The 18,011-nt window shown below is 43.8% G+C and overlaps 1 protein-coding gene across 1 annotated transcript in view; it reads left to right on the top strand.

Moving 5' to 3' along the window:
- PELI2 (pellino E3 ubiquitin protein ligase family member 2) overlaps positions 1-18,011 on the top strand; it is a 54,488-nt gene that overhangs the window by 13,151 nt on the left and 23,326 nt on the right. Inside the window, exon 2 of the mRNA XM_034433466.3 lies at positions 6,873-7,002. Coding sequence (XP_034289357.1) covers positions 6,873-7,002 — 130 coding nt within the window. The remainder of the gene's footprint in view (positions 1-6,872; positions 7,003-18,011) is intronic.

The following is an 18,011-nucleotide window of genomic DNA, read 5'->3' as shown; positions in this document are numbered from 1 at the left end:
CCCAAGCAAAACAGGATGCCTTCGGTATTTGGGCCTTCTGGTGATAAATTCTTTTCACCATTAGTCCCTGATAGGGTGACACTGCCACAAATAGGCCCCATGTATAATCTGGAGAACTCAACAGTTCCTGCTAGAAGAGCAGGTGGCAGCAATGGCCAGGATGGTCTTTGAATACCTTAGGACAGTGATGGCTAAACTTTTTGTCGTCGCGTGCCAAAAGCAGGGGTCGCGCGGGGGGTCGTGCGCATGTCCACACCCACAATTAAATGCCCTCCCCGCATGCACGCATGACCCTCCCACGCTCCCCTGTGCATTTGCGCATGACCCCCCCCGCACCCTATTTTGGGCCTAGCAGGCCTCCGGAGGCCGAAAAAGGCCCGTTTCCCAACTTCTGGTGGGCCCAGGAGGCCTGTTTTTTTGCCCTCCCCAGGCTCCAGAGGCTTTCTTGGACCCTGGGGAGGGCAAAAACTGCCTCCCCCCCCGGAGCCCCTCCTGAGGCCAAAAACGCCCTGCCAGAGTCTCTGCGTGAGCTCTGTACTTACCTGGCATCCAAAATGGGCCACGTGGAGACTCCTGGGAGGGGCAGCGTGGGAGGGGCCATCTGAAAATCAGCTGGCCGCCGCGCACATGTGCGCTGTAGCTGAGCTAGGGCAACGGCTCACGTGCCCGCAGATATGGCTCCGTGTGCCATGCCACCTGTGGCACGTGTGCCATAGGTTCGCCATCACGGCCTTAGGATGTTCCTGGATTGGGAGGCTTTGCTCATAGACACTCTCATTGGGATTACTGCAATGTGGTCTATATGGGGCTGCCCTTGAAAGAGCATTCAGAAGCTTCAACTCGTGCAGAATGTGACTGTAGTAAAGTGTGTCAGATATTTGGCACATGTAACACCATTGCTTTCTGAACTGAATTGGTTACCAGTGTGTTTCTGAGTGCAATTCAAGGTACTCGTTTCTTTAAAACTATCCTTCTGAATCACTTGCTTTTCTTTCCCATCAAAAATGTTGAGCATTTTTTAATAAGAGTTATTATCTCTGTATCTATCAGAATTTTCATTTGTGTATACTTGATCAACCTATCTCCTAGATGAGATGCTTTTGTGGAAAAATACGATTTCCCTATCCTTCAGCTTTTGGTTGCCTTCACCTTCTGCTTCCCTTATCTTTGCCACAGATAATAGTTTTTTTTCTTAGTCTATCATCTCTTCATTTCACATGCCCCAAATAACGTGTGGATTATTTGAGTTTAGTTCTGTGGATTATCAGCTTGAAGAATAGCCAAACTAATTTATTGTCCATAATACTCTACTCATACACATTAACTTAAAGACATCTGTATTCTTTCTCTATATTGGAAAGAGCATTCTTTTCATTACTCTGTACTTTAATCTGATATTAAATATCCTTACGCTATTCTTCATGATCTTGCCTCACTTTGATATGACCCTCCTTTCTTCAGCCCACTGACCTCCTTTGTCTATTCTTAAGTCTAAGAAAATTGAATTAACAATTGTTTCTGCCCAAAAAGTCAATTACTATTGCATTTGTAATATTCAGCATTAACCTTGATTTTTTGCTTTCCATTTTACTTTCAGAATGAGTCTTTTTCACTTTCAGATAATGCAATAATGTTGTCTGTTTATCTCAAGTTGTTACTGTTTTTTGTTCATTGTAGTGGTTCATCAGGAGAAGAATATGATATTGTGGCATGTGCATTAGTGTCTTCCATATTCTAGCATGAACTTCACAACCAAAAGTCTTGCTGTTGTCAATAACAACAGGAATGAGCCTGGTGACGCAGCAGACTAAACTGCTGCTGTTAAAGTAGCACTTAGCTGCCAGTTGCCTGCAATTACTGCGAGTTCAATTCTCACCAGGCTCAAGGTTGACTCAGCCTTCCATCCTTTCGAGGTAGGTAAAATGAGGACCCGGTTTGTGGGGGCAATAAGCTGACTTTGTATAAAAAAGAACACTGCTTAGGGGAGGCCAAAAAGCCCTACTAAGCAGGTATATACAAAAGTATGAAGGCTATTGCTTAATGCATTGTAAGCTGCCCTGAGTCTCCGGAGAAGGGCGGCATATAAATCGAACTAATAAAATAAATAAAATAAATCAATAAATCAATAAATCACTTTCTTGTGTCCTATTGCTTTTCCCATTAGCCATTCCAGTAATCCTGTTTCTTCCTTTGTGAATAACTGTTTCTTTGTATGGGTGGGCATGATGTGTGTTTAAGTGTGCATACAAAATTTCTTTCAACATTGAATATTGGAATTTTATTCTGCAGCTAGGTTAACATTTAGTTATTATAGTAGGATTTTAAGTGTAACTATTCACCTTGGAATAAATTGTTATAATCTGTTAGGACAAACTGTTATTTGGATAGTGAAACCATTATTATTTGAAAAGGTCCAGTGCTATAACAAAGATCAAAGCTGTTCTTTGTGAAGAAGTAATTAAGGTCTCTCTCTCTAAATATGGAAAAAGGCAAATTTCCAATGTTACTATCAGAAGTTCTCCATCAAACTCACCAGCCAGAGCAGGGTTGTCAAACTCACTGCCTGGATGTGTCACGCACTGGCCACACCCATGCCTGGTTTAGCAAAGGGTTGCAATGTATTGACACCCCTGAGCCAGAGGATGACGTTTAGCATGAACTTTAGCATGCACATACAAAATTATTCATTATATCTTATTCTAATAAGAGATAAGCACCAATACTTCACCACCTTGTCTTGATATATTGTAGGTTAGATTTTGAGCTTTACCTGTCCTTTTATTTTTGTTTTAACTTCTGTTGGTTCCTCAGGTATCTTTTCATCTTCCATTGCAATATATTTAATTGCTGTTGGTTTTGCTCTTTGGGGAATAGTAATTTGGAAAAAAATTGCTAACCATTACTGGAAATTAAAACTCATACAAAATAGAGAACAGAATTCATCTGATAGAAGAGAATACACGTAACTCAGAATTAAACTACTGAGTCCTTGAGAAGGAACCAAGAAGAAGGAAGCCATACTTCCACCAAAACAGGATAAGCAAACCTTACTCTCACTCATACTGAAGGAGCTACCTAGTCTGCAAGGAAACAACCAAGCTCAAAGAGCAAGAAGAACCCAACAAGAATTTATTCAATATTATTCAGCAGCATGTTTAATCCCCTCTGCTCTGAAGAATCCCAGCAATGGAAATGGTTGGCTATTATCTTCTTTCAGGATGAAGTCTGTAGTCCTGAGATTTTTTGCAAAGGATTAACGGACTGATCCAGCTTTGATTTTTGAGTTGAATAAAGGTTTGACTAGGTCCTATTAACAAACCTGTAAATATTTGCTGGATTTATTTATTTATTGCATTTATATTTGCAATGAGCATTAACTCATCAACTCACCATGAGTACTCATTAACTCATTAATTTACTAAATCAATTAATAGTCACTTATTGTGAGATGGGTTGCATGGTAAAAGCCTACAAAGTAAACGCCCAGTTTATTATGCACATTGCTCCAAATCTGTGTGGCATAGTTCTGAGACTGTAACCAAGAAAAAAATGTAATTAGCATTTCAGATTAGTTGTATAAGAAGAAATGGAATTATGATTATAATTATCAGGAAGCAGATATATGTTGATAGAAGCACTGATGATGTTACATAGTTGGGTAATGAAATGTCTGCAAGCAAATAACAAAGCTCAGAGAATAAAAAAGAACTCCCTTGGGAGTTGGGCGGCATAGAAATGTGACAAAATAATAAATAAATAAATAAACTTCACAAAGCAGATATATATCTGTAAAGTCAATAGGCAGTTAACCACCCCCAGTTCAGTTAATTGTTGTTGCTACTGAGAGGTTATTTTTGCCATGGTGAGATTGTTATTTTGTCAAAGAATAGTTATAGTTATGCTGCTTCTTTTCTACGGACAATATTCTGTATATCTGCTCATTAACTTTGTTTTACCATTTTGAAAGTGAGTTTGGTAACAAAGCCTATTTAACTTAACTCTCATTTGTGTTTTAGTTGTAGAATAAAATATAATTAGAAGAAGATATATTTAGAGTTATGCACATCTTTAGAGTCAAAGGCAAAAAGGCACTTTCATGGTATTTGTATAATGTCTTCAGTAACATTTTAAAAAAGATCCTTATGGATTGTGCGGCTTACCTTTGTTGCTGTAGAATGATCCCAGAAAAAGATGCATTTGGTTTAAAGAGTTCCTTATTTTTTCCCCTTCAACTCTGAAGTGTTCCCTAGCTCTACTAATATCTTTGAGTTTATATAACTTTTGTATATTTTACAGGAGGTCTTCACTTAATGACCACTCATTCAGGGATTCCTTGAACTGATGGTGGTGCTGAATTAGTGGTTGTCATGATGAATCTTTGTACTCAGGTTGGTCACAATATCCCCATGGTCACATGACTTATAATTGTGATATTGCAGCATCCCGCAGTCACGTCATCGTCATTTACAACCACTTTTGTCAGATTCCTACAAGCAAAGTCAGTGGGGAAGCCAGCATGAGGTCACAGATGGTGACTGCATGATGTCCTTGCTTAATGGCTGCAATGATTCGCATAATGACAGCAACTGGAAGTGCTGGAATTATTGTCGCTAGGATCCCAGTCATGTTGCCATTGTGCTTTACATTACTTAGCAATGGAAAATCCAATCCCAATTACTGTCACTAAATGATGACTACCTGTAACAAATTTGAAAATCCAATTAAATTAGAAAATCCAATTTAAATACAAATATTTCTTAATTCATTCTGCTTTGATCACTTAATAACTCTGGGCTATGCCTTCTAAGAATCAGGATAAATGTCCTGACTTGAGACTTGTTTAGATTTCTATCAAAGGATTTGATGCTAGAAACAAAGGAGAGATACTGTTTTGTACTTTTGAGGTTGTTATGCTGCATATGCTTTGTTACCAACAACAGAGATGATACAGAGATGATAGAATTTCATCATGGATTATTTTCTTGGTAGAGCTTTATGTTGGCTATTCAAAGAACCACATGTATTGGCAAGGATATGCAGTATACAGTTCAATTGTTTCTCAGAGGATTTCCCTAAAATCCAATCAGTTGAAGAATATAGTCTACTCTCCTAATTTTAATTATTTATGAAGGCACAAGTATATATAAAGCATTCAATTCTCTTTTGTTTCTAGTAGACCTTTAAGTCTATGCCAGCCAGACTATCTTTCAGTACACAGAATGGATCTTCAAAAATATCAAGCAAAACACAAGGCACCAAAACATAGTGTCTAGACATCCATATCTGAAATCCTTCAATAATAATAAACGTTCATTGATCATCACCGAGAAGGAAGCATTTCTTAGTGCTGAGTTTAGAATATCTGTAGGCCACAGGCATTGCATAACTGTCACAAACGATTGAAACATGCACATACAATTGTGATAGATTATTTTACTTTTTTGTTCTTATACAACTCTTTAGCTGAAGTTTACAGTATGTGAACTCATAATTCTCACAAAACTTACAGCTTATGTTTACTCATGCCTTTGTCATTTCCTCATTGGATTATTACAATATATCCATATGAGGCAGTCCTTAAAGACTATCTGGAAATGACATCTGGTTCTAAATATTGCAGTGCATGCACTTCTGTTTACTCATATTACATTGCTACTGCAAGAACTGTCAATCAACCAGAATAGAGCTGGAAGAAACCTTAGAGGTCTAGTCCAACCCCCTGCTCAAGCAGGAGATCCTATACAATGTGAGACAAGTGGCTATCCAGGCTCTTCTTAAAAACCTCCAGTGATGAAGCACCTACATCCTCTGAAGGCAAGCTGTTCCACTCGTTAATTGTCCTTGCTGTTAGGAAGTTTCTCCTTAATTCCAGGTTGCTTCTCTCCTTGGTTAATTTCCATCCATTGTTTCTTGTCTTGCCTTCTGGTGTTTTGGAAAACAAGTTGACCCCCTCTTCTTTCTGGCAGCCCCTCAAATACTGGAATATTGCTATCATGTCACCCTTAGTCCTTCTTTTCTCTAAACTAGCCATACTCTGTTTCTACAACAGTTCTTTGTATGTTTTAGTCTCCAGACCTATAATCATCTGTTGGATAGAGCCCATTGTTCAAATGGAAGCAATATGGCTTCCATTTTCCCCCAGTGCAATTCAAGGGGGATTATTACCTTTAAAGCCCTAAATGATTATTACCTTTAAAGCCCTAAATGACTTGCAGGACCAGTCTCCCTGAGGGTATCCCATTCCACCCATTCCCCCAGGTTAGATATGATAGGCATACTCCAGATCTCTTCCTTTAAATGTTGTCATTTGGCAATGTGCCTTCTCCATATCTCACTGCCCACTAGAATACCCTTCCTCCTGGAGATCCAGCAGAGCTCTATTCCCCTGTTCTTCTGGAAGGTGTTCAATAGCTGGGTCTTTCTACAAGTGTTAGGAAGGAATGAGATTGGAGCGCAGAAGGTAGAATGCTGATGCCTGAGAAAGTATTGTCTTAGGGTGCCAGGAATTGTTATTGCAATTGTTGAGAGTTTTGATATTTTTTATTGTTTTGTGAAGTGCTCAGGGTTATGGTTCACAATATAAGCAGCTATATACACATTTTAAAATAAAGTTGAATGCTTAAAGGGAGTTTGGGATACATTAGAAACTGAAGTATGCAATTTATGGTCAGATAATTTATCTGAAATTGTTTTATTTGTTAACTCTTAGGTAATGTGTTATAGGTTTGGCTAGTTGAACAATCTGGTGGTCTTTTATCTATCAGAGATAGCTGAGAGTTGCTGCCCCTGTATATGTGTCTACAAAGACTTTAAATTTTTATTTCACTACATGCTCAGCAAATGGAAATAACAAACACATATCTTTTTCATAGGTACAATGGCTGCCTCCCTAATGGTGACCGGGGTCGTAGGAAAAGCAGATTTGCCCTTTATAAAAGACCTAAAGCAAATGGCGTCAAACCTAGCACTGTTCATGTGATTTCAACACCTCAAGCATCTAAGGTATTGTCACTAATTCTCAGAGCTTGGGCCTCAATACAAAGTTTTGCCGAGCAGCAATGATTGAATGTGTTGGTAACTATATATATATATATATTTAGTGGTTATTCCTTTCTGGTACTAGGAGGTATTTTTTGCATTGAGCATACTTTATTGGGTCTTTGAGTACAATGATGTTTGCATTCAGAATTCCTTCATCTGGGCTAATAAATAGATGTTGACAAAATGTTTCAAATCTACAGTTTCTGATGCTGCTAAAGAGAAAGTGAAGAGGTTCTGCCTCCTGCAGCACTCTACCAGCCAAAACGGGCCACGGGGGGCCCCCGTGCTGCCCGTTTTCGGCCTCCATGGCCTCCTGCAATACTCTGCTGGCCAAAAACGGGGGGAGGGGGCTCACAAAGCCCCCATGTGGCCTGTTTTCGGCCTCCACAGCTTCCTGCTGTTGATCCTGAAGCTGACCTGGCTGAAGCCATATCCCTCGCTCCAGTGTGGCAACACTGAAGCTCCAAGATGGCTTTGGCCAGGTCAGCAGGTCAACCTTGACACCTGCAGCAGGTTTTGGCCAGCAGAGGCACCGCGGGCCACTCCTTTGATATTTCCAGGCCGGCCCTATGGGCCAGATCTAAGCAGCCTGCGGGCCAGATTCAGCCTGCAGGCCTTGAGTTTGACACCCCTGTCTTATTACCTGTATTATTCAATCTAGTTTTAGAAGTGCTGGTAACAGCACTATATCCAACAATCAGATTTACTGGATAAAATTGGGAGACATGATGTATCTTTTCTCTCTCTCTCTCTCTCTCTCTCTCTCACACACACACACACACATACACACACACTATTCTTCCCAATGTTGGAGAGATTCTTTTTAAAAAATCATTTTTTTTCCACTTGTCATGTGATAAAGCTATACCCTTTTGGTGTAAAATTTTTGGGGATAAGTAACATTACTAAACAAAAAATTGATGTTCCCAAGTTGGCTTATTGCATTTATTTTTAAGCCTAAAGTTTCATCTTGTAAATAAAGAACTTACAGTATCTGTGTAATTTTAGCAGTCAAAACAATAATTGCACAACATTGGAAAACTAGATAACATTTAAGATTTGAATTAACAAGGTCTCTTCAATTACCACATTAGAAAAAAAATCACAGATAAAGTTAAATTACGTAGTGAGACATCAGAAGCAGTACAACAGTTTTATCAAATTTGGATGGATTTTATGATTTATCTCAATAACAACAGACCAGTATATAGTATACTTTACATATATGATACATTTGTATATGCAGTATCTGTCTCTTTATTTACATTGTAGTAATACTTTTTTGTATTTTCTGTACATGTTTCTTCTTTAAATGCATCTTGGATTTATAATGCAGTTACCTAATATTGTTTCTCCGCATAGTAGGGAAACAGCTGTCACTCTGGGGGTCGACAGTTCCATGCAGCATGTGACCGAGTCTACAAATTAACATAGCTCCGCCCTCTTGGCCCAGTGTTTCGACTCGGTCTATGCTGGCCGGTCGTGTCTCCCTGTGTAGCCGTTTCCTTACTATACTGCTTCAGCGCTGTTTTCTTCCAGTTCTAGTATTTTTGGACTTTTTCATTGTTGCTAGCATTTTTCTTCGGAATTTGGCTGGCTCACATTGTCAGCGCAGCGTTTTCGCCGCCTTCGCGCTCCCCTCATCCATCGGGTTGAGCGCAGCGGTGTGTTTTTGCGCGCTTTTCGCTCCGATGCTTCCAGCCATCGGGTAAGTGCTGCGGCGACTTGTTTGCCAATTTAAACTTGGAGCTGCTTGTTAGCCGGCGAGGAGAGCACTCGGTGGATCGCTATTTGGCCACTTGGGCTGCGATCGAGCTTCGGTCTCTGGTTGGGCTCTCCTACTTGCTCCTTATTGGTGCTTTAACAGCCGTTCGGCTGGTGGCGCTTTTTGGATTGACAGCCCACTGACTGCAATTATAGTTGGCTGCGATCGCAATAATAGCCCTTGAGCTAGCGATCTTTCTCATTGCCGCCTGGATTGGCCCTTCTAGTACTCAGAGTAGCGGCGGCGACTTATTATTGTGTCGGCCTTGGACCCGGCGGCCATTTTGAACTAATTTGAACTAAATTGGTTACTTCTGAGATGGCGGCTAGACAACAGTCAGCTTCAGTTCAATCGGGCAGGGCGAACAAGAGACCTGCCCAGGACGATCCATTAGAGGGCCCCTCTCCTAAACAGCCCAGGGCCAGTCGGGCTAAAGGCAGTAAGCCTAGTTCTGCTTCTCTGACTGCACCCTCTAAGGATGAGCAGCGTCGCCACAAGGCCATTGAAAAGGCCTTTCGCAAAGCCCAGTCTCACGTGGGCCAGGCCACTCCCACTGTTCCACTTGCTCCCTCGAGGGCTCGGTCTCCTGCTAGTTCCATTCGGGAGCTTTCTCCAGATGATTCGGTTTCGGCTGAACCACGTCATCTGCCTGGCTCTGAGCCTCTTTTTCAGACTTCACCTGCTCCTGAGGCTCCCCAAGAAACAACTGAGGATGATCCAGCCCCTGTGGCCCCGCCCAAGATTTCTGCTCCCTCCATTCCAGAGGCTTTTGAAATCATGCTAGCCAGGGTCATCAAGCAGGGCTTTGCCCAATGTCTGCAACAGGGCAACCTCGCCCCTGATCCTCCTGTTTTACAACATCAACAACTGGATCAGGCAGGAGATTCCATGTCCGAGCAAGACCTGGCTGATTCCATTGCTTCTCTGGACCAGGCTTCTCTCTCTGAGCTGGATGAGGTCCCTGATTCGGCCCTATCTGATGATGAAGGACTGGTTCCTGACCAGACTCCCTTTATTGGCCTTTTTAAACCGCAGCTTTTTAGATCTTTATTGCGCAAGACCATTGTGACTACCCATTTGGGCACTGTGTCTTCAGCGACAGCTGATACCGTTGTTTCAGATCCAGCTTCAGCGGTTTTTGCGGAGCCTAGGGTCGATCCGGAGACTATCCCGGCTCCTAAACTTTTCTTAGATGTCCTTCAGTGCCAGTGGACTCTACCGGGGGCTGGTCCCAGCCCCAATGGCCTTGACAAGAGGCTTTACAATTCTGCTCCTACTCTTTTGGATTTATTGCAGCCTCCCTCTGTGGATGCTCCGATCGTGGCCCTCTGCAATTCATCTCATCCTGTGGGACCTCCGGAGGATTCATTGCGCCCTGAAGATCGCAGAGCAGAAAAAACCTTGCTCAAGGTCACCAGGCGGCCGCCTGGGCCATCAGGGTCTCGTCATCGGCCTCTTTCTTCAACAGAGCCGCTTTGTTATGGATCAAACAGCTTCAGGACCGCCTTCCGCCTTCCATTCCCGTCAGGATCTGAACAAGATCTCAGCAGCCCTGGAGTATTCAGCTGACACCACTCTTAATGCTATGAGATTCGCTGCTAAAGCTCTCAGTTCCAACATAACATCACGTCGTCTCCTGTGGCTGCGCAACTGGAACGCCGACATGCAGAGCAAGTGGCAGTTAGCTTCTTCGTCCTACACTGCAGGATCCTTGTTCGGGCCGCCATTGGAACCTCTACTTGTGGAGACTAGAGACCGTCGTAAGATCCTTCCCTCGGTTTCCAGACGGGCAGATTCTCGTTTCTCAGCCCTTCCCCGGACCCAGTCCTTTCGTGCTCCCGATTCTGGTCCGTACCAGCACCGCTACCAATGCTCCTTTCCTGCCAGGTCCCAGACCCAGGATGCCCAGGTTAGACAGGGAAGTCGATTCTTTCCAAAACGTTCCTTCTGGGGGGGGAAGGGGTCGTTTCCCATGAAGGTCCCGCTAGTTCGGCTCCCATAGGGGGACGCTTGTCCCTCTTCTTCCATCAATGGGAGGTTTCTACTTCTGATGCCTGGGTCCTATCTACCATCAAGTCGGGCCTTTATTTGGAGTTCCTTTCCCCTCCCCCTTCAGTTTTTCTCCCTTGCCCCGTCTCTCGGGATGTCGCTAAGAGGGCTTTGGTTTCTTCAGCTATCTCCCACCTTTTGGAAATTAGGGCTGTCCAAAAGGTCCCTCGGGGGCAGTGGGTCCGCGGCTTCTATTCCCGTTTGTTTCTTGTCAAGAAGTCCTTGGGAGGTTGGCGCCCCATCCTGGAGTTAAAAGCTTTGAACCGGTACGTTATTTACCGCCGGTTCAAAATGCACTCTCTGGCTACTATTCTGGAGTGCATTCGTCCAGATGATTTTCTATCCTCTATAGATTTAACTGAGGCATACCTCCACATTCCCATCGCCCCCTCCCACCGTCAGTACCTTCGTTTTAGTTTTTCGGGACAGCATTATCAGTATAGGGCCCATCCCTTCGGGCTTTCATCTGCCCCAAGGGTCTTCACAAAGGTCAGGGCCGCCCTCATTGGGCATATCCGGACCCTTTCAATATGTTTGCAATTTTATTTAGACGACATTTTGGTGCTGTCCTCGTCTCTCCCTTCTGCCCACCGGGATTTGTCTACTGTGCTATCCATCTTGCAGGCTCATGGCTTCTCGATTAATTGGGCCAAAAGTCAGCTTAACCCTAGTTCCCGTATTGTCCACTTGGGGGCTGCTATAGACACAGTTTCCTCTATAGTTTCCCTCTCCCCAGAACGCCATGTTAGTCTTTCTTCACTGGCCTCTCAGTGTTTGGTAGAGGGTTCCTGCATGGTTCTAAAGCTGTCCCGTTTGTTGGGAAAAATGGTCTTCACGTTTGGAATAGTTCCCTGGTCTCAATTGCACAGCAGGCAGCTCCAGTGGTTCCTGCTTCCTCATCAACGGGCCGGCCGCAGTTCTTCGCTCATTCTCCTTCGGTTGCCCCCTCAAGTTTCCTCGTCCCTTCGGTGGTGGACTTCAGATGCCATTGCTCAAGGCAGCTTCTTTCACGAACCTCACCGTCTGTCTCTGGTGACTGATGCCAGCCTTTTGGGTTGGGGGGCCCATCTTCTGCAACATCAGGCTCAGGGCCTCTGGACGGTGCAAGAATGTCAGAACAACATCAATTTTTTGGAGCTGCGGGCCGTCCGTCTGGCCCTCCTTCGTTTTCAGCATCTCGTGGAGGGCAAGGACGTTCTTGTCCTAACGGACAACATCTCTATGAAAACCCACCTCAACAGGCAGGGGGGGACTCGCTCCAGGTTGCTTCTAGCAGAGTCTCTGCGCCTGGGCTTCTGGGCCGAACGTCATCTCGAATCCCTCAAGGCAGACTACATCTCGGGGGCCTCGAACGTTCAGGCGGATGCCCTCAGTCGCCACGTCCTGGACCCTGGAGAATGGAGCATTCCACAGTCCCTGTTTCAGGAGATCATGGGCAGGTTTGGGACACCTGTTGTCGATTTATTTGCCTCCTCGTCAAACCACCGAGTTCCCCGGTTCTTCTCCCGTTATCTGGATCCTTGGGCGGAGGCCACGAACGCCCTCCGCAGTCCCTGGCCGCCCGGCCTCCTCTATGTGTTCCCTCCTCTGTCCCTTCTGGTGAGGGTGGTTCGGAAGCTCCTGGAAGAGAGAGCAGAGTTGATTCTCATTGGCCCCAACAACCGTGGTATGCGGACCTTCGCTCCCTATCAGTCGCGACTCCCTGGCGCATTCCTCGGGCCAGTCTCTCTCTCTCCCAAGGGGCACTTCAACATCTGGACCCTTCGAGCTTCCAGTTGACCGCTTGGCAGCTGAGCAGTGCCTTCTAACCGACGCCTGTGTCCCTCCACGGGTCATTTCCATTATGCAGGCTGCCCGCCGCAGTTCGACTACGTGCATCTATGAGGCAACATGGGCCGCGTTTTCTTCCTGGTGTAGTCGTACGGGGGTGGATCCGTTGGCAGCTTCTGTCGTTAGGGTCCTTTCCTTTCTTTTGGAGGGATTTGATGCTGGTTTGGCTCTGTCTACTTTGCGTCACCAGGTGGTGGCTCTTTCGACGATTTTGACTTGTGGTTCTAAAGGAATCTCTCGCCTATCATCCGCTCATCAGATCCTTCCTGCGAGGGGCGGCCAATTTGCGACCTCCTGTGGTCCACCGGTTTCCGACCTGGAATTTGAACTCCGTTCTTAGGGCCTAACTGACTCTCCTTTTGAGCCCCTTCGAGAGGTTTCTCTGCGTTTTCTGTCTTTCAAAGTTTTGTTCTTGGTGGCGATTACTTCGGCTCGTCGTATTTCCGAATTGGGAGCTCTCTCCATTTGTCAGGACCTTTGTATTTTCCACAAGGACAGAGTGGTGTTCCGCCTTGACCCGCCCTTCCTACCCAAGATCAACTCCCTTTTCATCGGGCACAAGAACTGGTCCTCCTTAATTTTTGTCCTCGTCCCTCTCATCCCTTCGAATGATCCTGGCATACCCTGGACGTACGGCGAGCCCTCCGCATCTATATTTCTCGGACAAGCTCCTTCCGTAAAACGGAAGCCCTGTTTGTATCGTTCCAGTCTGATTCCATCAGCTCCCGGGTCTCGGGCCCTACCCTGGGCCGTTGGATATTGGCCACCATCGTGACAGTTTACCAGCGTCTCCGTCTGCTGGTTTCTCCTTGGATTACGGCTCACTAGACTCGGAGTGTGGCGACTTCAGTGGCCTGGGCCACCCGCGCCCCATTGGAAGAGGTGTGTCGTGCGGCCACTTGGACATCTCTCACGCCTTTCATTCGGCACTACCGTGTGGATGCATTTGCCTTATCGGACGCAGCTTTCGGCCGTCGGGTCTTGCAAGGGGTACATCGTTCCTGACTTCGGCCGGTCCGGCTTTTTTTCCCGCCCTGGAGGACATTCAGCTCTGGTATGTCCCCAGAGTGACAGCCATTTCCCCACTATGCGGAGAATGGACATTGGACTTACCTGATACGTCCGTTCTCGTTGTAGGGAAATGGCTGTCACGCCCTCCCTTCTGGGTCCACGGGGTGGGAGGTGTACTAACTCTTTCTCGTTCTAGGGAGATACGTCAGTCTACGCCAACGCCCTCGCCGAAACACTGGGCCAAGAGGGTGGAGCTATGTTAATTTGTAGACTCGGTCACATGCTGCATGGAACTGTCGACCCCCAGAGTGACAGCCGTTTCCCTACAACGAGAACGGACATATCAGGTAAGTCCAACGTCCGTTCTAATCACAGTTTAATAAATATAGTGGGAAAACTTGAAGGAGTTTTTATGCTTTTAAAATTACTGTGTAAGATATAGCTTCGGGTGTCTGCCCAGAAAACAGTAATAAAATGAGTTACAACTAGTGCTCTTTTTGAAATGCATAAATACTTCTGAAATCTTTAGCAAATCCTTTACTTTATATTGCTTTTCTGGTGGCTTAAGGAGCTGTAACCTAAACGAAAAGAACTAAATGTACTTTTACATGTTTTATAGTAGCATGGTTTCAAAACCGAGAACAGTGCTGTTCCATTCTTTGAATAAAATCCATGTTAGAATAAAAACTTGCATATTTTAGAGACAGTTTCTTAGTACTGAATTGTTATTCTTCTGTAAACTAAATGTAAATTCCTATTGATTTGTTTTATTGAATAAGATCTGTTTGGGGGTATGGTTAGTATACTATGGAAGTTATGTGATATAATCAACTGCACTGTATAGGTAGTCCTTGATTTAACTCAGCTCCAGCGTGCATGCGCGTGCCAGCCAGCTGATTTTCGGGCCTGCCAGAAGTCGGGAAATAGGCCGTTTCCAGCCCCTGGAGGGCCTCCAGGGGGTGGGGAAGGCCGTTTTTGCCCTCCCCAGGCTCCTAGAAAGGCTCTTGAGCCTGGGGAGGGCGAAAAACAGGCCTTCCGGTCCCACCAGAAGTCGGGAAACGGGTTGTTTCTGGCCTCCGGGGTGGGTGGGGAAGGCTGTTTTTGCCTTCCCCGGGCTCCAAGAAAGCCTCTGGAACCTGGGGAGGGCGAAAAACAGGCCTACCGGGCCCACCGTGACATCGCGTGCCAAAAGCAAGAAGAGCATGGGGGAGGGTCGTGTGCACATGCACAAGGTGGGGGGTGCATTGAATTATGGGTCTGGGCACATGCGCGCATGACTCTCCTGTGCTCCCTCTGCTTTTGGCACATGGCTGCAAAAAGGTAGCCATCACTGGACTAGCACATATGTGCAAGGGAAACTTTTACTGTTACCTTATAGATTCATTGCTTTAGTGTTTACATAATGGTAAACTATAATCTGACATCTGTTTTTGACTGAATGTGATGTGTGACAAAATAGCAGTAAACCATAGCTAGTAAACTGTTGATTTATAAATCTTGATTTATTTTACTATGTATGAATCCACTATCATGGTTCATTTTTATGTGTTTCCCCTCTTCGCTAATTTCTTCTATAGTAAGTATTCAGAAAAAAAGAGATAAGAATATGGAATAGGCTAAGCAAGGTATAACTGCTTTGTCTGCAACTTTGGTTTGTTCAACAAATTATGCTTAAAATGAAATCTGATTAAGTATTATATAATTATCACAACAATTTCTTTCCAAATGTGTACTTTTAAAGGCAGCCTTCCTCAATCAGGGCGTTCTCTAATTACTTAGACTTGCACAGGCAAAATACCCAGTGATCTCCTTAAACCCTTCAGACTAGATCAGAGTAGGATACGAATATCATGTACATCAGTACTACTACATCAGTACTACTTTTATTGTAAAGTTTCAATAACAGAGTCTTTCACTTTACCTCCCTTCCCTTTATCTTTGGGCATACTAGGGTGGAACCTTTTACTCACATCACATTGTTAGCCCAAGCCCAGGCTTAACTAACCATTGCTTTAGCAGTGCCTTTTTCTTGTGCCTCTGCCCTCTACATAGCCTGCCCATTGCATTCTAAAAGTTGAAAGTGCACATACAGTATGTGGATATTGTCCACATTGGCTAAAGCTGTTTTCATGGAAGAAAGAGGGGTAGGAATTGAAATCCACAAAATGTCTATCAGCTCTGAGTTTCTGGCTCTTCTTTATTTTGAACATTAAAAGGCAGCTTCTTCTACCATGACTACCACCATTCCTTTATAGAGATACTTTACTTAAAATAAGTATTTAAATTGATTGCCATTAAGAGACTGTAAACTGAAAGCCAAATCCTGCAGAATGTTAGTGAGATATAAATAGGCATCACTCCCTGCTTTATAAGTTGAAAGACAGACGGGGGCATAACACTGCTTTTCCGAATATATAATTATTCTGGAACCAGAAATGCATATTTATGGCAAGTGACTAAAAAGCACTCCCAACACGTCATCTGCTTTTCCCAAGTCGTCCTTTTCATTGTATCTTTTTATTTATGTATTCATTAAGCTTATATGCCACCCAGTTCGCTTAGAGGTGACTCTAGGCAATTTACATTCAATTAAAAACAACAAGATAAAACATTTAAAACATTAAATAATAACACTAGAAATGAGTTAAAATTGACAAAGATGGGAGGGAAGGGAGCCAATTATACACAGAGGTGGGATTTATCTTCATTAACCCCCCCTCCCCCAAGAATAATAAGCCCAGACCAGTTGGTAAAACCAGCTTTTCAGGCCCTTTCGGAAGTCCAAAAGCCTTTTTCTGACTGACTATATTTGTACTCTTAGGAGTTAAATGTGAGCTGAGAAAACTCTAATTAAAACATCATTCTAATTATTTTAAGATTTATCTCTGTCTCTGACTCAAACACATACAAACACAATTTTCAGGAGAGATTGCAAAAATGAAACATAATAGAGCTGGGTAGGTATTTATATTCAGGGGGAAAATGGAGATTCGGAGTCTGTAATATATGCCCATGTTGTATTTGCTGATAGGGCTCAAGGTTGACTCAGCCTTCCATCCTTCCAAAGTCGGTAAAATGAGGACGCAGATCAGGGGTGAAATCTACTTACCTTCGCTACTGGTTCACAAATGGGAGTGCTTGCGTGCCCTCCTCCACACATGCGCAGAGCAATCTAGGCAGGTGGGCGGAGCTTCCCAGCGCTACCGGTTCGCCCGAGCTGGATAGAACCGGCTGAATTTCACCACTGACGCAGATTGTTGGGTGCAATATGCTAACTCTGTAAACCACTCAGAGAGGGCTGTAAAGCACTGTGAAGCGGTATATAAGTCTAAGTGTTATTGCTATTGCTAATTCCATAAAGAAATTAAACCTTTGCTCAGTCCAGGAAAAGACTAATAGACTGAGAAATCAGAGGGATAATAGTGCAGATTTATTAGACCAGCAGGAAATGTCTCATATCAGGTTGGAAAAATAATCTCTTAATCATTAGTAGTAAATCACAACTTGTGTTTCATACAAACATCAGAAACAAGACTGAGAACAATGGAAGAGGTTGAGGCAATGAACAGACATTTAGATAATAAAATGCAAAATAGATTTCATTAATCATTGGCCACAATCCCAATGTTTGGGATTGAAAGAGAAAGCTGTTATTGGTTTCTTCTTTTTATGTGGTGGTAAATTGAGGGCATTGTGCATTTCTGTTTTTAAAATAATAAAATAGTTGTGCCCAATAGCCAATTGTGCTTTAGTCTGGGAAAGAAATTGAAGAAGCAATCAAGTTTATGTGGAAAAGAGAATACCTGTCTTTGAATGACATTGGCAGTTGGAGCCCTTGAGTTACGACTGTAACGGAGCCTGCTTATTATGATCAGAAGTTTGGAGGGCCGTTATACTGTGACTCCCTGACCTGTATATACGTTTCTCATGAGAACACTGAGGTATTCTGGGATTCCCATTTTTTTCTGAGTTTTCTCAAATCCAGCATTCATCACCAATAATGTCTCATATTCCTCAGCCTTTTCTAAAGCCAGCTTGAACATCTGGCATCTCTTTTCCCATGCAAGACTCTAATCTCTGTTGAATTGTCTTAAGCATTATTTTGCTAGCATGTGAAATTAAGGGTATAGTACGATAGTTTACACATTGTTAGTGTCTTTTTTTGGTATTGTAAATTGATTTCTTCTGATTTGTTGGCCACTGTGCCATTCTCTAGATTTAATGGCATAGCTCAGTGGTGGTTTTGGTTTTACTTACCAAGTGCCAAACAGGTATGCGCTTCGCTTACACGTGGCTCCCCCATGCGCTGCACGCA

The sequence above is a fragment of the Pantherophis guttatus genome, chromosome 1 (assembly GCF_059756535.1).
Source record: "Pantherophis guttatus breed Tessera chromosome 1, ASM5975653v1, whole genome shotgun sequence".
NCBI lineage: Eukaryota > Metazoa > Chordata > Lepidosauria > Squamata > Colubridae > Pantherophis > Pantherophis guttatus.
This window is presented reverse-complemented; position numbering and strand designations above follow the sequence as displayed.